The sequence below is a fragment of the Orbicella faveolata genome, unplaced genomic scaffold (assembly GCF_042242905.1).
Source record: "Orbicella faveolata isolate gen_17 unplaced genomic scaffold, um_ofav_v1 contig_1, whole genome shotgun sequence".
Taxonomy (NCBI): Eukaryota; Metazoa; Cnidaria; class Anthozoa; order Scleractinia; family Merulinidae; genus Orbicella; species Orbicella faveolata.
Genome location: NW_028301536.1, coordinates 25,902,654 through 25,925,376, shown reverse-complemented (window position 1 = coordinate 25,925,376; position 22,723 = coordinate 25,902,654). Strand labels below are relative to the sequence as shown.

Here is a 22,723-nt window from a genome sequence, read left to right as displayed (position 1 = left end):
CTTTTTTTCAGGTGAAGTGTCACCGATATTGGCCTGAGTCTGAGGATCAACCCCTGGTGTTCAGTGGGAGGTGAGTAGCCTCACATTTCGTAACAAAAGTATTTTATTTTCGTTAAATTAATCATTACATTGCAAGATATTTAGTAAGTACCTTGCGAGTGTTTGTTTCAATAACATTTTTGCAGCTGGTGGAATTGATGTTTCGCTTGGGTTGCAAAAGTGGAATACTTACGTGCCAGTTTAAAGCTGTCGAGTTTTGTTGTTGCCATGTATTGATTTGCACAATCACAATTTCCAGTTAACAAAGTAATCTTATCAACTGACATAAAATATGGGTTGTTCTTTTTTTTACAGTCTGACAGTGAGTCTTCAAAAACAGGAAGATTTTGATTCATTTATAGAAAGAGAATTTGAGATCACCAATCTTCAGGTACAGTTTAACAACTAAACATTTATTAGCACAGTTACTGACATTACTAGAAATTATTTTGTTCATGTTGCATTCGCTTTCCACTTAAAATATAATTATGCTTAGTTTGATATGGTATTAAAGGAGAAAAAAGAAGTTGGATTTACAAGTAACAGAACAATTTGTCATGGTTGCTAAGGATGATTCTATTCTAAAGGAGGATCTTGGATCATGTCACATAATTATGACAATATCTGTAGAAAATTACATTCATGTGCAAGGACATGTTTGCTTGTGGAAAAGGCTAATAAAAGGAAATTATTTTCATGAGAAACCCCAGCAAATTAATCTTTCATTTATTCTAAATCTTAGTTAGGATAGTGTAAGTGATAATCTTGATTGTTGTCTTTCACATCCACAGACTGGTGAACGCAGGACTGTTTCCCACATAAACTATATTACATGGCCTGATCATGGTGTTCCTAAGGTGAGATCACACTGCACAAATTTTGTATCTAAAGAATGATATTTACTAGATAATATCATTTTTTGCTTTTCTAAAGAAATCGCTCTGCTGGCTGTGCAAAAGTTGGTTTCTCCATGTGGCCATTTATTTCTCTCATAGTTGTCTCAACAACCCACAAGCGACTGGGCGCAAGCACCCAGTTGTCCTGATGCATTCCTGAATATATTACTTGCTAGCCAAGACCAATTCATGGATCCAACACACTTTATTGCCTGCTAAATAAAAAGCACATTTGTTTACCATTGCACATGCACAGTATATTGAAATGAAAAAATATAAAAACAAGGGTGTACAATAAGAAGCTTGAAATACACCTTGATTTCATGGTTTTCATTTACACTGACTGGTCCCAAGGGAAATGCTGAATTTTGTTTCCTGGGAATCTCAAGTTTTCTGAGACGAAGTCTAGGGAAACATTGATATTCAAGGTTAGTCAAAAGTAGCTGTTTTCCAAGGTACCAGTAATTGAGTGTTTTGTTGCATGGCTAGAGTGTAGTGTAAAGTAAGAAGGGAAAAATAACCACCCCTAAGTCCAAGAGTGGGTGACAATTGCTTACTTGTTGCCCACCAGGCAGCATTTAAATTTAGCCATTGCCGGGTGTCCATAAATCAACCAATAAGAGTGTGGGTTAGATTCAACTAAACTCCAGCTATATAACAATATGTTTTATTAACTTGTGCTGTTAGTGGGGGTTGGATTTTCCTGTAATGCCCATGGGAATTTTGAAGCAGATGGTAGAATGTTATCAAGAATAATACAATGAACTCCTTGTTAACTCTCACTAGCTTGGTTAATAAGCATTAGACATAAAAATATTTTTGCTTGTTTCTAGAGTGCTGTGGAGTTGGTTGAATTTGTTCGATTCTTACGGCTTCTTGCTGATGGCCCAGGTCCAATTGTTGCCCACTGCAGGTAAAGTTAAAATATGCCAAAAGTAGCTAGTAATTGAAATTATTCTATTATTTTTTTTCTGTATTGCACTATTTTACATTGGTATAAAAAAAATATCTGTAAAGTTCAGTGATTATTGTGGAAAAGTTGTTACTAACTTTTTTGGGAGGAACCCTTGTTAACAGTAGTTTGAAACAAATACAGTCAAATCTCCAGTAAGCAACCACCCAAAATGTCAAGCCTAGGTGGTCGCTTACAGGAGGTGGTGGCTTATGAGAGCTTAGACCATATTGGGACAAAAAGTTTGCCTCATTAGCATATGATAACTGCAGAGACTTGCCCCATGTTTTGAATGTTTTATTCGTATGAAAAGTCAATTTCGAGAAAAAATCTGGTACTTCCCATTGAGAAATTTCCGTCTCTTGTTCTACCCAGGAATACGATAATGTTACAATACCTTATTATCGAATTTACGCTTTATCATCTGTCAAGTGGTTGCTTATGGGAGGTTAAAAATAAAAGAAAATAAATTTGAAACATTAAGCTCTAAAAGTGGTCGCAGTCGCTTATGAGAGGTGTTAGCTCACAAGAGGATCCAAATATAGTGATTTGACTAGGAAACTTTTGGTATTTTGGATAACTGGTCGGTTATGAGTGGTGGTCGCAACTGGAGGTTCGACAGTATTTAAAATTGTAAATATTAATCCAATTTGAACATAGTTTTTAATCAAACAGCTTCATGTAGCTAACTATTAGTTTTCTGCAGAACACAACTGATTAAACTTAAGACTACAAGAACAAACCAAGCTAGCAAAAGGGAAATGCATATACATGTTTTGTTTATAGACGTCTGGATTTCAATTCTAGTGACTCTAATATCTAATCATTTTTGTCCTGTTTACTTTTGTCATTTAGTGCTGGAATTGGCAGAACAGGAGTTCTTATTACCATAGATGTAGCCTTGGGTCTCATGGAAAGAGATTTATCAGTATGTACCTTAACTTAAATTTACATGTCTAAAAGAAAATGTTTGGATGTAACATTAGATTCAGAACTGTGAGCATATCTGAAGCATAGTGAAGTTTAAATTGCATCTTGCTGTAATAATAAAAAATTAAATTCAAAAATGAGTTACTCTGAATTATAAGCAAAAAGCAAACATATGTATCTTATTTTACATTGCCTTTATTCAGTTTGATATCAACAAGATCATCAGGAGTCTCCGTGAGCAGCGGCAGGGCATGATTCAGACCAAAGTGAGTGTCAGCTATTTCAAAACTTAGTGTTGTTCATTTCAGTCAAGGCTAATGACTTAGAGACTACAAGAGTGTGAAATGTTATTGAAGCTAATTTGTTAGCAACCTTAGGGACCATATTGTCAACTGTTATTAATAACCATTAATTTTTATAACCCTCAGTGGTGTCCATGAAAGGGGGGGGGGGGTCTTTCCTGTAATGAGACATAATTATCTTATTAGGCTCCACTGGAAAACTTTGGGCAAGTTCATAGGCAAGTCTGTTTTTAGATTACACACACGTATGTTTGGTTAGGCTGTTATCTGCACAGGGTTCTGAACACTTTGACAGATGTCAAAGATTTGATGCATGCAATACAGTAACATGCAATGGTTCAGTGGCTTTCATCAGTCTGGAAAATGTTTTCTACCCAATGTGCAGCTTGTATACTTTTTCCTTGGTTATAATGAAAATTCAGCTGTGAATGTCTTTTTTAGAATTTAAAAACTTCACCTGTCTGTCGACAAGTTGTATCAAGTCTAACATACTAATTTTGTATTATTTGTTTCTACAGGATCAGTACATTTTCTGTTATAAGGCATGCCTGGATGTTCTTCGATCACTGACTGCTATCTAGAAATTTTAATTGCATCTTAAAATATTGTTATTAGTCTACTCGCCGTTATATAGTATATAGGTAAAACATGGGAGAGAGTGTCCAGAAAAAAATTAGTGTTATTAATAATAAAAGTAGATTCATACATGTACTGATTTTTTTTTTAGCCACAACACATGTACAGCACTGTCTGTAAATGGCATTTCCACCTCAATATTGTTTTCTGATCATATTTATTCAGTTGGGAATTAAATGTGATATTATGGTGTTGCCTCTAGCAGATATAGCATTTTAATCTGGGAAATATTATTTTCCTCTTTTTACATTAATTCAAAGTGTTTACCCACTAAGCATGCTAAGGAATACTGACTACATAGTATTTTAAGACCCAGTTTTGGCCAGGATGCATTGCATTCTGTGAGCATTGGAAAACATTAGAAACCTCGCTATCGTGTAACCATACAATAACAGGTGTAAAAAAAACATAATAGTCAATACTGGGTCTTTAAAACTCATGTCAGTGATGCTGTCATGCAGGGAATCAAGCCTCAGCGAGATTTTCCTTGCAATAAATTTGTATATATAATATTCACTGTAATGCATTTAGTAAAGATCTCTGTTTTCAGTTTTTTATATGCCCTTAAATATCATGAAACAGGTGTTGTCCTGTGCATTTGAGATGTTACAAGGGCAAAATGAAACCTATTTACAAGCAGAATACTCAATTTGTTCTAGTTTATTTAATCACAGTTTTTGAAGAGATTACATTAGGCTTTTATTTTCGATTGGTTTTACTTTTTCACACCATATTTGTGTTTACCTCAGTTTTGTTTGCCTTTATTTGAAATAACTTCTGAAGAATTAATTTTTACTGAAGACCTAAAAATAGAGAAGCAACATTTCAACTGGAATGTGGTAGCAGTTCACACTTGTCAGATTTTGTAATGACATTTTAAATAAATCTAGTCATTGTTTATGACCACTCACAGCTGAGATGTGGTTGTGAAATGAATTGAACTGAATGTAATATTTTTTTAGCCCTTCATGTGGGCAAGGGTATTTTCTAATTTATTTCAGAAAGTTACAAGTAATTCATACAAAGCAAATGTGTAACTAGAATAAAGGGTTTGCCTTTGAAGAGCAACATCTTTTACAGCTTGGTGTGCAGATTTATTGAAAAGTTTCCAGTGCAAGTCAGAATCGTGTGAACACGAGAATCATCTGTAGAATGTTATTGTGTCACAAGTGAAAACTAATCAAAAGACAGGTGGTTAAGAAAGCAATTTGCAATAAGCCATTTCCAAGTTGCTTTTTACCTCTTTGTCAAAACGAGTCTAAGTGCACAACCTTGCATATGGAAATGAGTTCAATTTGCAAGACAATGAATGTGCAAGAAAAACTCATTTCAATATGAAAGGTTGTGCACCAAGACTCATTTTGAAACAGAGGTCATAGCAACTCAGAAATGGCTTATTGTAATAATTTATGGTCAGGTTTGATCAACCTTGTAACAGGTTGCAGCTCAGTGAACATGGCAAAGTCTAGTCAAAGTGTTTAGGCTTTACTTATTCTCTCAGTACATTTTTATTGTTTTCAAAGTTCAAAGAAGCTTCATTCTCCTCAGTGGTCGTAGGTGTCAGTGCCGTGAAGTATTTAAAACTACTACTACTCCCCGAAGCTCCTCACTCATGATAGGATGCTAGTCCATCAGGGGCTGATGATGCTCTAGTATTCTAATGATTAGTCTGTATGAACACATTTGCCCACAGTAGGCCATGTGGGGAGTTACTAGGAGTATTTCTTCTCCTCCCTGGATAGGATGGTAGTCCATCCCAAACATTTGATTGACCAGAACCCATTAACACTAACACACCTGTGTAAAGAAAAAAAAGTCTGTCCTAAAGGCCTAGTGATCAATCATTAGTCAGGGCTTAGTTCTTTTAGCATTTAAAGACTAGCAGTATTTCTACTCTGCCCTGAATGGGATGCTAGTCCATCAAATGGTTTCTTCCCAGTATCAAATTTTCCAGTTCCCAGTTATATACCTGGGTGAAGAGAGGCACTGTGAGGGTAAGGTGTCTCCCAAGAACACGAATGTCCTCGGCCAGGGCTTGAACCTGGACAGCTCAATCCAGAGTCTAGTGTTCTCTCACTTGTAAAACTTAAGTGTCCTGCTATGAGACCCTGACCAGGGCTTAAACCTGGGCTGCTTACCTTAGAGTACAACAGCACACTAACCATTTAGTCATCTCTCCTACTGGTTAGCATCGTACTATGTTACTAGTGCATAGAGTCTGTACCCATACCCAATGCCAAGCCAGAGTGAAAAACACCCTATTTCAGACCAAAATGGTCAACTTGTATGGCTTTCGAGCATTAGCACCGCATATCAATGCACTAACATCCCTACACCCTACTGTGTCTGCTTAAGTTGCTTATGCTTGGCGCTAGTTTAAACCATCCTGAAGTCCTATGCTAGAGGACTATATATTCCATTTAAGATTTCAGATTTTTATTATTTGCATTATTTACAAATCTTAAATTTATTAAATTACATCATCAACAAGGGAAATATGGAGATGGAAAAAAAGAGAAACAATATAAGGTGTGCTAAGTGACCAAAGTAGCTTAGTAAGCTTACAACATGTTTGAATGCAGAATAATATTTTTGCCTTGTCACACTGCACACTTTCACAACCCGATGAACAATTTTTTTCTGCTAAGATTGAATGGCAGAATGTTCTAACTGGCATGCTTCTTAATTTACGTCGCCTGTTGAAGAGGAAAGGAGAGCTGACCAATGTTCAACATGTAAGCTTAGTATTTTCAACCTGCCATGACTTGTTATAAATTAACACAGATTCGATCGGCGATTGTTGTTCACAACATGGGACAAGGGTAGATTGTCCATTACTCAGTAAAAGATTTCCATCAAATACATTGAGTAGTTTTTGTTAAAGTTCAATGGCGCCTTCTTCTCGTTCCGCAATAATCCCTAATCGAAGTTTGTCCACTGCTTGTAAGTAATCAGTGCCAACATACACGACCCCAGCGCAAGAGGACAAGACCAAAACAGCTCGTATCAATCTGTTCTTGGGACACATCTCTTTACAAATCGCCCAAAGCAATAAGGAACCAAAGTTGAACATCCAAGTACCGAACAAGCTCCACAAAAGACGTTTGGACTTGGGAGGTCTCATGACATCAAATACAGGTCGGTCATACAAATACGTAGCTATCCCAATGCTTGACAAAACCAACGCTCCGTGGAAAACAACTGGTCTGGCACTCTTGCCGATAAAAAATTCTTCCAGGCGGATCTTCGCTGAATGAAGTCCAAGTACAGAGTAACCTACTAAACCGCTGTAAGGAAGATATTTCTTGAGGGCTTTTTTCGCATCTCTCAAACTGATACTGGCCGCCATTTTGAAATCTATGAGGTGGGTATTTCCAGTCTCTCTCGGCCTTCGCAATTTAGGTTCGTCACGCAACGCTTTGAAGCGTTGCGTGACGACCCTCGGGTGTAATGCTACCCAGTGTTGGTGAAGAGGTATATCTATGACAAAATTCAATACTCAGTAATTAGCATCAAGTCATCCAAATTGTACATGCATCTATCCAAAGGTGAATGGCAACTAGCAGATTCTACAAATAGTCATTACGCGAACAGGTATCACACAAAAAGGCATCACGCTAAAAGGCATCACACTGAAAGGCATCACTCGAAAAGGCATCACGCTTAAAGGCATCACGCTGAAGGAAATGACACGAAAAGGCATCACACTTAAAGGTATCACGCGAAAAGGCATCAAGGGAAAAGGCATCACACGAAAAGGCATCACCCAGAAAGGCACCGTTACAAAAATTATATGGAATCCGGGACTAATAACTCTTCTTACTCGTGCCTTGTAAGATAACAGCCTTCTGAAATAGTTTTTGAGCGATACATTCCGTCTTTGCCCCCCTCGCGAGGTCTTAATTCAGTACCTGAGGCGTGCTTTGAAAGAATTAATACAGGAAGTGAGCAATGGAATCGAAAACGATTGCATTTCTTTTCGTTTAGAACATATAACTGAGGTCCTTTTTAGATTGGCGAGTATTTTTCAAGATGGCGGACAAGCACTGGGCGTTCTTCGTATGACATTAGTAATAGTACAAGAACCTCCTGAACATGAATTCACTACTTCAGCTACACCTCTCCCTTATTATGGTTCACGTGTAGAGATACAAGCAGAAGCGTTATGCCTTTTTGCTTTATGCCTGTTTGCGTGATGCCTTTTAGTAAGTGTAATACCTTTCGCGAGTTACCTTTTCGCGTGATGCCTTTCTGCGTGATGCGCATGCCTTTTCGCGTGATACATTTTAGCGTGATGCCTTTTCACGGGATGCCTTTCAGTATGATGCCTTTCAGGGTGATGCCGTTAAGCGTGATACCTTTTAGCGTGATGCCTTTTAGCGTGATGCCTTTTAGCGTGATGCCTGTTTGTGTAATGACAATTTGTGGAATCGGCTAGTTGCCAGTAAGCTTTTGATTGATGCATGTACAATTTGGATGATTTGATATCAATTACTGAGTACCGAATTTTGTCATAGATATACCTCCATATGTTGGCCCCCAGTGTTCTGAACCTATATAAGGAGCCCATGACCCACGACCCATGTACAAATGTCATGAGCTCCTGCGATAGCCTGTTTTCACACTAATGACTACTAATCTGCATCGACAAAATCATAAATCATAAGCAGTCGGTTCTTGAGAATTTAAGGGTTTCTATTCTCTGGGTTACTTTCCATTTCTATTTTGCATGACAAAGAAGTCTGTTTCTCAGAATAAAGAGTTGATTTACGTAACAAGGGTTTTTGTCTTAACAATGAGCGATTGAACTATTAAATGGCGAATTTGGTTGAGTCCTTTCACTAACAGAGTCACTGTTTTGTACGGTCAAATATCAAAATGGATTCAACCACAGATGCATCGTCTTCCTCGCAACCTACCACTAAGCCCATTTACACGGACCGTGGACCCGGGATATCGAAAGACAATATCTCCATGGTTCTTGCGCTTTGTATGGAGCAGTTTCCTGCGAAGGATGACGACAATCAAGAGGCTAATTCCTACAGAAAAGTCGGAGCTGTCCTCGTTCTACCAAATGACATGCTTTATGCTGTTGACTGCAGTCGTGATGGCGTCCACGGCATAGCTCGTTTGTTGACGAAACACTACGATGTAACAAAAGATTGTAAAATCTTTGTGTCACGAAAGCCTTGCTCTTTTTGCACAAAGCTTCTTGTGCAATGTAAAATCAAGAGGGTGTTCTACCTGCCAATTGAGCCCGAATACAAAGATGTAGAGGACTTCAAAGAGGAAACTTCACGCGTCGATGACTTATTCAAAGCGAGCTCTGCAGGCCAGTCTGTGTTTGTACCGACAGTTGGACGCGATGTGCTTGAAAATTCCGAAGGGAAGCACGCGCCTTCAAAGAAAACTAGAGATAATATAAAGAAAGAGCTGTTGAAATTGTACTGCAATGACAAATGGATCGGGACGGCCAGGGATAATCTTCCATGGCCAGCGTTCGATGAGAATATGAAACACCAGGTCCTAAAAGATTTTGACGCCATCATGGAATGGATGGCTCCAATTTTGATCGAAGAGAAGAAAGGTCATACCTTTCGGAGGATGGTAAAAACATCCCACAAAAAAATAAAAAACTTGCCAAAACGGTACCGTTTAACCCGGGCGTTGAGAAGAAGCAGACTTCATTCTTGATAACCATGGCCAGGTTCTTAGCTGAGAGATCAGACGACCCAAAAACAGGAGTAGGAGCAGTCATCACAAACACAGCTTTAGAAATCGTAGCTCTTGGCTGGAATGGGTTCCCTACAAAAGCCCTTTATGGTGAGTTCCCGAGGGCTTCTCATGACGACCAAGTTGAGCGAAAAAAATATCCGTTCACAATCCACGCTGAACAAAACGCCCTGCTCTTGCGCAACACCAAGAACCTCGCAAATGGGATCTTATTTGTAACGAAGACGCCGTGCAATGAATGCACTCCGTTACTGGCGATGGAAGGAATCAAAACCGTTGTTCTGAGAGAGAAAATGAAAGAGAAGGCGTCGTCAACTGGTACTTTGGGGTATCAAAAGTTCCCTGAGCAAGTGAGAAAGGATACTTTCATTTGCTTTGAAATGCATATGGAGACTGCTAAATCGATGGGTGGACCACGTCCCAAGAAACGAAAGTTATGCCTTGTTAAATCACAATCGATATAAGGACCGAGGCGCTGAGCATGTGATGCAGGATTGCAGACAGTCGTTGTACGATCATTCCGATTAGCTATCATTTGTAGTTTAGACTCTCTTTTTTTCTCTCGTCGTTTGTAGTTACCAGGATGAACTGGTCATTTTAGAGACCATTGTGTGGCCATGGAGTAACAACCAAGATGTTTAATCCTGACTTTGCACTACCATGTCAGAAACTGCTAATATAAATCTTCTTGATTACGAAATGATTTTAGCTTGTTGTTAAGTGTGTTTGATAGCAATTGCCAAGTTCAAGTCAAGTTTTCTCACGTAGCTTAATCTTAGTAGCAAAAGGCAATTTAGAAATCCCGAGCTTATGCGCAGCTCAGGAGTGTCCAAAGAACTTTTCCTTTCACGTATTTTTTGGGAAAATAAACTGAAACTACTAGAAAAATAATGTCAAATTTTCTGTCGCAAACGCGTTTTTAAATCTCTTTGTTAATTTAAGAATGTAGACGCATGTGATACATGGGTTGGTATGTTATCGTTCAACTGCTTCTCCTATATTTGTAGCAATCGTGATTAAGGAAAGTTAAGAAAACTCGCCATGGAAGTAAGTGCATTGAACATTAACATAAGCGAAGTATAGTCTTAATTAAAAGATACCTTATTAGCCGGAGTTTGAAGCATTTGTGAAAGTTTTACAAAATAAACCGCGTGATGAATAATTTCAGTATAAGGCAGCAATAATGCGGTCAGCTCAAGCATTTGTAATTCTCTTATCCTGGCTCCATTTTATATTAATCAGATGATTGCATTTAGTAAGTAGAATATCTTTGTGTAATTTTGATGAATGAAATATGTTATACTTCAGTTCTGCTTGTCTTCATTTTCTAACGGAACACTCATTGTGGAAAGTCCAGCCAGAACTGCCTGTTTCTCTTAGCCAACGTGGCCTGTGTACGAGGATAAGGTGACTTTGGAGATATGATTTAATTGGCTTAAATCCTGGACTTGTTTTGACTACTGAATTCAACGCTGGTTGCCCTCCGGAAAATGTCCATTGATTTAACTGACCGTTCAATTGAAACAGCTCCTACGGACCCTAATAGATTCTAACAAAAGGAATTTAAAACAAGCAAAATTCTCGCCACAAGCGGCATTCACTTGTCTCGTTGTGGAGGACTTCGACCAGTTTTCAATTTTTTTGAAGGTCAGTGTAGGCGCTCTGATCGATCAATTTCAATTAGGAAATCAACCAGAGATAATTTCTGGAAGGAAGCCAGCAAGTAGTCCAAAACTGTAGCCCATCAAATTTGTTTACAGAGCTAAGAGGCATTGGCGGCTCTTGGGACGAGAATGAAGATTGTCAGAAGGAGATCTGGAAAGAGATTACCTGCTCTCGCCGAGTTCGATTAAATATTCAGTAGTCTTCAGTGTAATGGTCAAGACAGTGTTTCGCTGGCAAAGTCAATGTAACTCTGCGCACAAAGAATTCTCTGTGATCACAGCGGTTTCTTTGTTTTCTCTTGCGTTGGCGCTCTTTCATTGCAGCAGTAGTTAAATTTGCTCACGCCCTTGATCACCAACAGAAAAAATGGTCTTCGAAAATGTGACTGGGGATTTCGGTCAATCATGTATGTCTGACGAATCATCTACATGAATATAAAAGAAAGGGACTTGGCGAAAGCACATACCAAAGTAGAAAGTTGTAGCCTCACTTCAAGATTTTTTATTCACATTAGTAACACTTGTAGCAAACAGGAGCCATAAAAAGATTGTCTAGGAGACAGTTCATTCTCTTACTCACAATGTTAGGTTTATTTACTCTTGGAGGCAGCGTGGAAGAGAGGCAGCGTTGCCGAGTAGTTTAGGGCGCTGGTGTTGAAATCCGAAGGTCCCGGGTTCAAGGCCTCCACCCAGCAACTGGCGGGGTTTCTTTCTCGGTAGTCCCGAGTTCAAATCCTCGGTCACGCTTGGTAAATTGCCAATAATATAGTAACCCTGTAGGTGCCTCTTTTAATGGTCCAAGGCGTTTTTGGCTAATCAGAGTGAATGAGCTGTTGCATCCACCAACCAGGTTGAAAACAAAAACTACTTGCGACTTGAACAACGCAACTTTTCCCGCGCTTTGCGCCGCCAAGTCAGCGGCGAGTTCTACTTGCTTTGTTTCACTAGTTGCGGCTACAGTGATTGACTGTCTGAATTTCACGAGCGCTGTTTACGATAATCATCTTCTCCATTGGCGTGGTACTAGGGAATTATACTGCTACAATATCTTCGTACATTTGGCACGAGTTTTGCCTCGACCGATTCGCCTTTCATCTCCGCAGTATGCCGGCAGGGATTTGACATCGTAAATCATTTATTTAAGCGAATAACGCGCCTTAAATAGCACAATAAAGAGCGCAATAAAAAGAGGACTTCTGTTCATTTGTTTTAATCTTCGCAAGCACAACAACTGAGTTATTATTGTTTCGACCTCGAATCCTTCTGACGACTCAGCGAGTTCTCAAAGTTTGTTCTGACGAATAAGTTAAAAAGTTGATCTTTGACCTTCAACGTGAATGGACGAATGCATTACATTTACAGATATATTTTTTTAAGAAATGGATCGAGAACTGTCAAGGTCGAAGAGCTCGATGTTGCCCTTCGAAAAACTGTGCTTCTGTAAGTTTTCTTTCAGAAATCAGAAGTATTGACAGTAAACTGTTCGATAAAAGTAGTTACTTTTGCCCCTTCCCTGGGACATTCCCACGGTTGCATGGTCGCGCGTTGGGAACGCTTTCGTCTGGGGCGTGGTCGATGAATTCGTCCCACCGCGATGAATTCGCAGCAGAACCCCTAAAGCAAGGACGAGGCATTGCCGTGCTCCTATGCACCAACAGTAAAATCACTACTGAAGATTAAATGAGGTTTCTCTCTCTATGTATACGAAACAAAGTAATCCACAGAAAATCAGAATTAAATTGTTTCTTCGGGTCTAAGGTTCTGATGTGTCCAACACTACATGTAGTAGACTTGTTCAAAAAGAGTGCGGAAGTTAAGAGGTACCTCACGTCAAGAAACTGTTGTAATCACGGTAAAGTTCATGAAAGTAACACAACACTAGGTTCGATTTACTGCGTAAAAACTTCTCTTGTGTTATTCACTGTGGGAACAACATTCGAATGAGATATGCTTGAAGCTTCATCTTCAGATAGCTGTTGGCCACTTTCAAACATAAGTGGCACATTCATTTGTCCGCTGTTGTTGGTGCTTTCTGTGCATGGGGCCCGCACCGTATAACCCTGAATATTCTGTTCTTCTTCTGCTGTCTTCAAACTGTTTTCATCAACAGGTGTGTGTTCTTTAGCTTCTTTAGAAGCTGTTTCCATGGAGACTAGGACATCTTGGGGTGTTTCCATCATGTGAGGTATTTCAGGAGAAGGAATCTTGGTTTCGTAAGGTGCATCAGTTTGCTGTGGTTGTAATGTGGTTTGTTCGGCAAGTTTGTAAGGCTGGATATCCTGTCCAGCCAGTTTTTCATCTCTGTCTTCAAGTAATGAATGGTTATTGTCGTGATAATCTGTAACAATTCCATGTCCATCCTGCATTGATGGCAGAACAGATTCTGTTACCATGACAACTGGCCTTGTTTCCATGGCAATGAAATTCCCACCCTCATTGGTTTGTGATAGACTGACAAGCTGTGTGTTTTCTGTTTCCGGGGCAGTTGTCGATGTAGGAATAGTAACCATTTGTGGCTGGTCACTTTTTATCGTGCTTCGTAATTGCCCTTCAGTAGTTTCTGTTTCAACCTATTAAGAGAAAGTAGGCTATTTTAACATCATCGGGTTTCAGGAGACACTGCAACCTAATGGTGAGTGTGATGGACTCTGAATGGAGTGATCCTCCACTCTGTTGTGTTCTTGGCCAAGTGTGCAAATATGTTCCAGCAAATACTCAACTTATTTGGGCAACGAAATGCTGGAGGATAACTTGGGATTGGACTAGCACCCTATACTGGGGGGGGGGGGGAGGGGGGGGGGGCAAACTCTCTGCTATGGACACAAGCAGTGTAAGACAGTGGTTCAAGTTTAACATTACCTTACACTAGGTTGAATCCCAATGTGTGGCCAGTCACGTGGAACATGCTGGCCAGTGAGCTGCTACAGTGTTTACAGTTTATCTGATTGACGGATAGTTTACAAAACCATGTAGACTCTTTTCATGAAGGGCTGCCAGTTTAAAATTCTTTTGTATGCATTTACATGTAAATTAGCCTGACTAGACCTGTTTGAGAGAAAAAATTCTTTAAATTATCAACTCAATAACAAGGTTAATCAGGCTTATTTTAATACTTACAAAAGAATTCACAGTTGGCAGCCATTTATGAAATGGGTCTACAGAGAGAGACCAAAAGTTAACAACATACAACTGTTCAGGTCTATCTCTTTAACTCACGACATGTGCAGTACCTGTTGACTATCAAACACTGCCTCCTTGACCAGTGATGAGAAGTCCATTCCAAGGTTCTGACGCTTAGCTTCAGGTTCACCCTCAACACTCTCTTCTCCTGCACTTAATTGTTTTGTTTCTTCCCTGGCTGTTGTAGCACTGATAACAGCTTCAACAGCTGCTTGAGCTGTCAACACTTGTCCAGGAACTGAAAACCATGGTAAACATTTGTACACATTTAGAATTACTGTTTCACAGTGTACATGTAGACAACCACTTGTTGTAGAGAATACACATGTACATGACGTAGGTCCAACACATGGCTCAAGGTATTGAAAAAGATTGAGGGAAGGGAAAAGTATGATCTCGATTGTAGGGCAAGTTTCTCCAATATTGCCTTGTTTCCACTTAGTATTCTTGAATAATTGAGGAAAATCGGGGAACCTGAGATGGATTGAGCTCTGATTTCTGCTGTTTACATTGTCACTGATGTAGTTATGCCTTATAATTTCATTGCATACACATTTGCATTAGTATTTAGACAATACATTTACCTGTTTCAGTTGTCTGACTGTTGTCAGTCATCTGGACTGCTCCTAGATTTGTACCTACTTGAAGCACAGGGGCAGAGGCTCCAGCAGATGCTTGCAATGCAGAGTCCAGCATACTCAAGATGTTGCTTGACTGTCCATTTGTTGCAAGATAGGCTGCAGACACAGGCACTTGACTAGTATTGTCTGTCTGCTGAGATGTTAAGAAAGCCACAGCACCACGACTGTTGTCTAACGACTGTGGAATGAATGCAACAGTCTGAGGAGTTGTAGCAGATCCAGATGTCTGAACTGTTGCTGGATCAGCTTGCTGTGGAATGAAGGTAACTGCCTGTGATCCAGCCCCGGAGTGTAGAGAGGCATGGCTCAAGCTAGCCACTTGTGAAGCTGGTATAGTTAATGAAAGTGTTGTTGGTGTCTCAGAATCAGATTGACCAGAGAAGAAACTGCTGGCATTCACAACAATAACAACTTGACCTAGATCAAGGAAAGAAAGTGGTGCAGTTAGTATAGAATGGAATATAATAGCATAGCATAATGTAGCATGGCATGGGAAAGCATTAGAATATAGAATATCAGTAAATAGTCATTTAGCCGATTGGAATGCCATGCCTATGGACATAAAAAAGCTTCCTTTTAATTCTTTTAGAATGTTGTTATTTGATAGGTTTAAATTTTTAAAGTGATTTTCCATTTTTACTTCCACTGTTTATTACTACTTGGATTGCGATTAGTTTTAAAATTTTAACTTTATTTTACCCTAGTTACTAAGGACCTCCCTGAAAACCATGCAATGCGACAGGAGCTTCCTCCATAAAGATTATTTACTATTATTAGTCAATACATATAAGAGTGAGTGTAATGGGCTGTCTACCGGAACACAAAGAGTGGCTGTTGAGAGAGGTGGTGGTTCCACTGTATTATTAGTTTTTCTTTTATTCATTCCTTCACCTCTACGGTGCACCTGTATTCTGTCATGTATCATTCAAAGTTTGCATCTCCGCGTTAAATATGGAAAATAAGGTTTTAATACCTGACTGTCCATGAAATATTAAGTACAGACATGTATGTCTTATATAATCTCACAAAGAATACTGTTTTCAATTTGCAGTTAGACGTACGAGTCAGGGTTCTCCGTAGGATTTTTTCACAGGTGGCCAATAAAGCATAACAGGCAGTGAAAAGCAAAGTCTGAAGGGCCAAGCCAACTTAGGGGGGTCCAGGGGCATGCAGGTTGCCAAAGATGCAATTTCATGGATTTTGGGGGGCAAAGTGTTGTATTTAAGCACTTGATGAGCTTACCGAAGATGAGTTGTTTATGAGCATAACATTAGACGTAGCACTAGCAAATTTTATTAACCAGCGCAGCCAGCTACATTCATCTTTACAGCAGGTGGAATTCCACTGGCTGCTGGCTTCTACTGAGAACCCAGTGAGTATAGCATATATATGCTGACAAGAAAAGTTGATCTCATTATATCGTAGGGTGATTTAGAAGAAGTCAGCTATGGTTTGGCTTTCAGGTAGAACACCAATCTTTTGATTATAAAACAAAAAGTGTAATATAGTGAAAGTTTCCAGCTGTTACCTTCATCTCTTCCTGTGCCAGTGCCCTGGGTGATAAGGATCTGTGGCTGAGCAGAAATATCCACTTCAGAAGTTTCTCCCTCGGAGCCTTGGATAATCTCAAGCTGGTGAGCCTCAGTAGCTTGGTAATTTTCTCTGCCACTCTGGAAGAGAGGAAAACATCTGTTACAGATCAAAACTACTTCCTCTAGGGTAACATTTAAGAGCACCTGACTGTAAATATGGAGAATATCAAAACAGGACCGAAAATCTGAATTTCCTTTTATTTTGTCAAGATTTTCAGAAATGTTGTAGAAAAGTTAAAATTTTTGAGAAACCTAGGAAAGTTAGAAATACCAGATGACTGAGCAAGAGTGCCAAGAACGTTTTCATTAGGCCAGTGCAGAAAGATGGAAATTTATCTCATCTAATTTTTACACAATTTGTAATCTACTGTATGATTTCGTCCTTTTTTCAAAGAGAAATATCACCTTTCAGACAAAAACAAATTTTGTCTATTTTGTTCTACACAAATGACACAATTTGTTAAAAGGCTCCTCGCACATGTAGTTTTCCATCTAGCCAGTGCACTTAATTTCCACAAACCAAACAAACCATTTAGATATGGCAAACACATAGTGTGACTTTCTCTTTAGAACATCTTATTTGTCAAGATATACAAGAAAGAAAACATAATGATTAGCATGGATAAAATTTATAATGAAGAAGTCAACACTTAAACTACAAGATTGCATTTAAACATTTTACAAACTAGAGGATACAGAAAACTATGTGTAATTTAAACTACTTGTTAAGTACTACATGTAGCTACAGTCATGTCCTTTCAGAAACTTAGGATTTGCACAGCCAGTCTTCCATATGTGTAGCTGAAACAGTGCAATTTTGCATTACCTGTTGAATCAAGTGTTCTTGATCTTGAGTAGTTAATATTGATGGCCGCGCTGACTGATAATGCTGCTGAATACTTGCAATAGCCTCAGCTGTTGTCTGCGATGACTGTGATAGCTTTTCTGGTGCATGCTTCCGTTTACGGGTTTTCTCCTTAAGTTGTGGAGAGCTTGCTGGAAGATTTGTGAGCTAGCAAAAATAAAAAAAAATTGACTACAAGTGAGATTATCATTACAATTGTACTAAGAGAGATGAGAAATCCTCTTATGTCAAATGTTATTAATAACGGTACCCTGATCAACTTGTCATTTCTCCTTGTTAGAAGGAGGTACATGTATTAACAAGTGTATTTTTACTTTAATACACCTTTATATCTGCTACAACATACATTTGCATATTTTTCATATTTTTGTACCACAAGAAATTTGACCTGTTTAAAAGCCACAAGCTTTTACTTACCACAAATAATTAAGTTTCTGAGTTAAGAGAAAAGTCTGAATTGAAAATCTCTTTGAGAAACCAGGCAATGAAAAAGTGGTATACAAAAACAAAAGAGGTTATGCAACCACCCAACTTACCGGGGGAAGAGGCATAAGAGCACCAGTAGCTAGTGCCATCTGTGCTTGGTGAATGTGATTCTGGATATCAATGATGGTGGGGAAATATGACTTGTTATGTCTAGGTGGTGGCTCCAAATTTATAAACAGTTCTTTCTCAACATACTCCTTCAAGCAATGTTTAACAGTGTAGATCCCACTGACACCTCTTGCCACAAGTTCGCGGATCTTGTGCATGACTTCAGGATTGAGACGCTGTCCTTGTGAGTCACCCTCGTCAGGGTCCATAGGGATGTCATCGACATCATGGTATTCATGAGCTAGAGGAAGTGGAAGTTGAACATAGTACCTGTAAAAGAAAACACCTGGATTAGCTAACAAATCCAATATTGTCTGTCTTCTCTTAGCCATTTAACCATATTTTTCTTTACATGTCAAGTCAAGTCATCTTTATTTAGGCAGGGTAGCCCCATGTTTACCTCTCCTCTCCACCATCATGCACCCCTGCCAGCCTAAGTGCCGTTAATGCTCTCTCCTGGGCCTGTCGGACATTCTTTCCTTCCAGATTCGGATCTATCCTGAACTCTGGAAATTTACGCACTTTCTTGACATAAATCCTGGCAGGACATGTAGGCCGATGTCTTTTCATTGGACGGCCATGTTCATCATAGTCCAGCTGTTTCTTGTTGACAGCTCCCTTCCTTCTTGGTCCGTATTGACATTCCATTACTGTTGCTCGTCGACCTTATAAATAAATGTGTATTAGTATCACTTTTGCTGATGTTTAGAGCAGTTTATTTAAGTGCTAACAGACCAAAATACATGTAACTGAAACAAAGCACAGGAGTGTGTTTGAGCACATTGTTGCTGGTTTTGGTTTTACTTCTAAATGGATCAGAAATTGGTGCAAGATTTTTAGACCAATTAGAGCGGTTTTCAAGACCAAAACCAAAGTAATCACTCTGCCAATCACTGCAGCCAATCACAAAGGACTCAGACAATCCACTGAACCAATCAAAACTCGAAGTAATTACATGTAGCTGACACAAAGCACTGGAAAATGCGTGCAAGCGAGTCACAATAGGCCCTTTGCAGCTGGGGTCATGTGACCAAATTTTTCCTAGAAAATTTCTATATTATGGGCTATAACTAAAAGAATGCCAAAATTGGAAAGAGCGCATTGAAAATACCAAAATGGCCAAGTTTGAGGCCCCTGGAATTAAAGAGTAAGTTTATACGACAATTTGAATTTTTGGAAAATTTAGAGGATTTGTATGTAAAATGTTGCTGGAGAGCAAGGTCTTGTTCTCCAGCAACTTTTTCCATACAAATCTTTTTGTTCTTTTAAAAATTTGGACTGTCATACAATCTCTTTTTTTAATGACTTGGGCCTCAAACTTGGCCATTTTGATATTTTCGACATGCTTTTTCCATTTCTGGCATTCGTTAAGTTATAGCCCATAATTTTATGAAAATAGGTCATGTGATGGCTTAACTGCAAAGGGCTTATTGGTTTTGGTTTTACACCAAATGATACAGAAATGGACTTTTAAAATCTACTTGCATTTCAATCATTACTGTCATAGAAGAGAGGAAAGACATCTCTCGTTCTCTCCATTGTGTACTAAATAACAAAAGAGTGGGGCGTGGCGAGGTGAGTTTCATGACAGTTGAAACATAAATTTATGAGCATATATAAATAAACAAACAAACAAATCAAATCAAATACCTGTATTGAGGAATGGTATGCCATCGTATGGTACATACTGTGATTTCCACATCAGACGGATAGACGGTTTAGCAGATGAAGGAGACTGCCTTGTTCCCCAGCAGCTGTTGGTGTGCTGTTTGTGTAATGTCAGGATCAAGTCTAGTTCCACTTCACTTGTTACATATCCCCTGTAGGAATCCCCTATAAGTTCACAATCATGAAGTCGCGCGGCCCATGGATAATTCGCTTGTACCGAACTGGACAAATTCGCTATTTGTTGCGAAGCATCAAGCGAAGCACTCGTAGTAATGGCAACATTTTCAGTTGAAATGACCAGACTTTCCTGACTTCCAGCGACACTCACAACGGACTCGTGTTCCTGGACTTGGGGAATAGTATCCACGATTTCTTGATCTTGCCCGCTCAACGTGGCCGAAGCCCCTTGTTGTGTACCAACTGAAATGCTTTCCGTCGCCATCATCGCTTCAGTAGTCGTCATTGTCTCGGGTAAAGTCGATGAGGAAATGGTGGTGATTCCCCCATTCTGCTGTGAAATAGTTTGAATAGTTGTTGAAATGTTCGCTGACATGGCGTCTTGGAGAGCTTCGGCCGCGGAAACTTGTTCAGTAGCCATGATTTGTTGCTGAATGGCCTCGCTCGACAACGTTTCGGCGGAATCCGCCGCCATCGCCTTCAAAATCGACAGGTTCTTGCGAAGCCAAGACTGACAATATGATCACTGATATGAATGAAATAGTTTTCCTTGTTTACGCTTGAAAGCGAGACAGGAAAGCTGCTAAAAATAAAAGCGCCAAACTTTCGAGGAGAGCCTCGCTTTACAACGAAGACGGCCTCGACCGCGTGGAAGAAAGAAGGCCTCCTTTTCAGGCATGGCCGTAGAGAATTGTGGGATATATCATATATCCCGGATGTAAAACAAGTACCAGTCCTCTTGCAACAAAAGAAAGTGAACGCGAACAAACAAACAAACAAACAAAACATAACAGTGCCTTTAGAGACGGAGAGGGGACATTAAATCCATGAAAATGAAAATTTTAATGCGATAAACTGGAAAAGGCGGCCAACGACAGAAAAGAGCCTGGCATTGTTAGACTGTGCGTTTTGCATCTATGTCCGTCAGCTCAATTATTGTAATGTTGCAAGAAACTGACGTATAATCAAATTTGGCAGACGAAGATGAACAGTAAACACAGAAGAAATCTTATGCTAAGGCGAGAACCAACAATGGTACCCTCCTGGTACCTTACGATCAGGCGTTCTTATTTTTGCACAACGCGAGAAAACTGCCGCCTCCTCAAAAAATAGGAACACCTGATCGCAAGTTACGGTAGAGGTTATAAATTGCATGCCATTTTGTCTCAGAATTTGTCGAGGGCATCTGATGGCAAGACCGTGGGCCAAGGTCTGTTAATCAACGAAGACGGGCAAGTTGTTTGGCCACTGGGCTCTCAGTCTGGTTACTAATAAATGTCTTGGGAGGCCTGCACAATGGGTTAGCATCCCATCTAAGAGACAGGAAAGGAACCAGGAGGTGGGGCAAGGGAACTGCTTTAGCGGTCGTAACGCAAACATTTGTTACTTTTCACACCAACGCATTTTCCTCTATTTCCGAGTTTTCTTCATGTAAACTTAGAATGAGATGAGCATAAGGCTAAATTAAAAGGCCAAGGCTAAAGAAGTTGGGATCGCCCTAGCGCGCTGCTTTCGGTCGCGATCCAGTTGTCTACAAAAGATACAGTGATAAAATTCCCAGTCGCCGGAACAACGACTATATGGATGATCTTCAAAACCATTCCTGACCGGACCAAGTCCGCAGTTTTCGGGTTGCTAAACTGCGCTTTATCTAAAGCGGGCAAATTCGTATGAGGGCACTTCAGACGACCGGAATCCGTGTGTATAAATTAATATTCTTCATAATTAGACTAATAAATAACCCAGCAATGGAAAACAAGCTTCTGAGCTTTAGACTTGGTCTAAAAGCAGACGCGACAAATTTTACTATTACTATCTTCCTTTGCAACTAGAGTGTAATTTTTCACGCTTTTTCGTTATACAGGAGTTGACAGAATATTAAAATAATTGGTTTGCAAAGATCTCAGTTGTATTTTAAGATTACTTTGTTTTCCTTTGCATTCCGTTTTGCGGCAAAAGTGATTATAACTTCAGACGTAAAGGAGAGAAAAGCACCTCCTGTGGCCTCCTATGTTGTTTTCGTCCTTTCTCTGGAAATTAATTAAGGTTGTTTACTAAAGTCGGGTCTTTCAATGTTTACCTGTCGCAAATACTAGCTGCTGTAGAAATCAAAAGTTTTTTTTTCTGACAACGGCTATTGTTGGGACAATTTTATCGTCTGTATATAATTAAATATATAAATATATAGATCATATTAGGTCGAATCCACATTTTTCTTTAAACGGCAAATTATTTCTTTTGTTTCTGTAAACAAAAGAGGGCGAATTTTAATGGGTTTAAAAAGGCCGACAATAAAATTAAATATTTTAGTGTTACGCCAGACAAATGAAAACATGGTAGTTTTCAGTGTTTTGAAATCTCGAGTTGTTTTGTCGGAAGCCTTCCCAAATTGTCCGATTGTCTCCGCGAATTTGAAAATTACTTTTGTACACTGTCGTTTTTTATGCATCGATGAAAAACTTCAAATTGGACTTATGTATGTTGCGCCGGATCGTAGGGATAAAGAAGCCTTTGTGACCGAAAACAGATTTCGTTATTCAAATGTCTGAGGATTGTTCCCCTCGTATTGAGAAAAACAAAGATTACCTATGTTCCAGGTGTAAATGGTACGTTCGTTACATTTTCATAGATTGGCGAATTGGAAACCTTAATTGCACGTCCGTATAAGCTGTAATTTTCCTTTTCTATGGTAAATGACTTCGAAACAGACTGCAGTTTGTCGCAGTTAAAAATACGAATTAACATTCACCCCGATCTATTTTGCATTTTAGGAAAAATTTTATCATGGTAATTTCGGGCCATTTTCGCGCCCTTTCATTATTATGCGCTATTTCGATGAGCGATTTGCGTAACA

At 39.3% G+C, this 22,723-nt stretch overlaps 3 protein-coding genes and 1 pseudogene across 3 annotated transcripts in view; 2 read left to right on the top strand and 2 right to left on the bottom strand.

Annotated features, from left to right (window-relative positions):
- LOC110043640 (tyrosine-protein phosphatase non-receptor type 13-like) overlaps positions 1–4,834 on the top strand; it is a 50,325-nt gene extending 45,491 nt beyond the window's left edge. The window contains exons 49-55 of the mRNA XM_089297597.1: positions 12–70; positions 355–430; positions 831–896; positions 1,769–1,848; positions 2,743–2,815; positions 3,021–3,083; positions 3,638–4,834. Of these exons, the coding sequence (XP_089153723.1) occupies positions 12–70; positions 355–430; positions 831–896; positions 1,769–1,848; positions 2,743–2,815; positions 3,021–3,083; positions 3,638–3,700 (480 nt within the window). The 3' untranslated portion in view covers positions 3,701–4,834. The remainder of the gene's footprint in view (positions 1–11; positions 71–354; positions 431–830; positions 897–1,768; positions 1,849–2,742; positions 2,816–3,020; positions 3,084–3,637) is intronic.
- Positions 4,835–6,169: 1,335 nt separating this feature from the next.
- Positions 6,170–7,136, bottom strand: LOC110043642 (uncharacterized). The gene has a single exon (XM_020749119.2). The coding sequence runs from the start codon at positions 7,102–7,104 to the stop codon at positions 6,634–6,636; it is 471 nt and encodes a 156-aa protein (XP_020604778.1). The 5' UTR covers positions 7,105–7,136; the 3' UTR covers positions 6,170–6,633.
- A 1,401-nt stretch (positions 7,137–8,537) lies between these two features.
- LOC110043643 (dCTP deaminase-like) lies at positions 8,538–10,795 on the top strand (annotated as a pseudogene).
- A 1,551-nt stretch (positions 10,796–12,346) lies between these two features.
- Positions 12,347–20,599, bottom strand: LOC110043720 (uncharacterized). Its single transcript, XM_020749212.2, has 8 exons — positions 19,675–20,599; positions 18,425–18,689; positions 17,967–18,294; positions 17,392–17,577; positions 16,502–16,643; positions 14,917–15,390; positions 14,383–14,570; positions 12,347–13,722 (listed from the first exon to the last, which is right to left on the bottom strand). Exons 1-8 carry the CDS (start codon positions 20,342–20,344, stop codon positions 13,042–13,044), a joined length of 2,934 nt encoding a protein of 977 aa, XP_020604871.2. The 5' UTR covers positions 20,345–20,599; the 3' UTR covers positions 12,347–13,041.
- Positions 20,600–22,723: the final 2,124 nt, after the last annotated feature.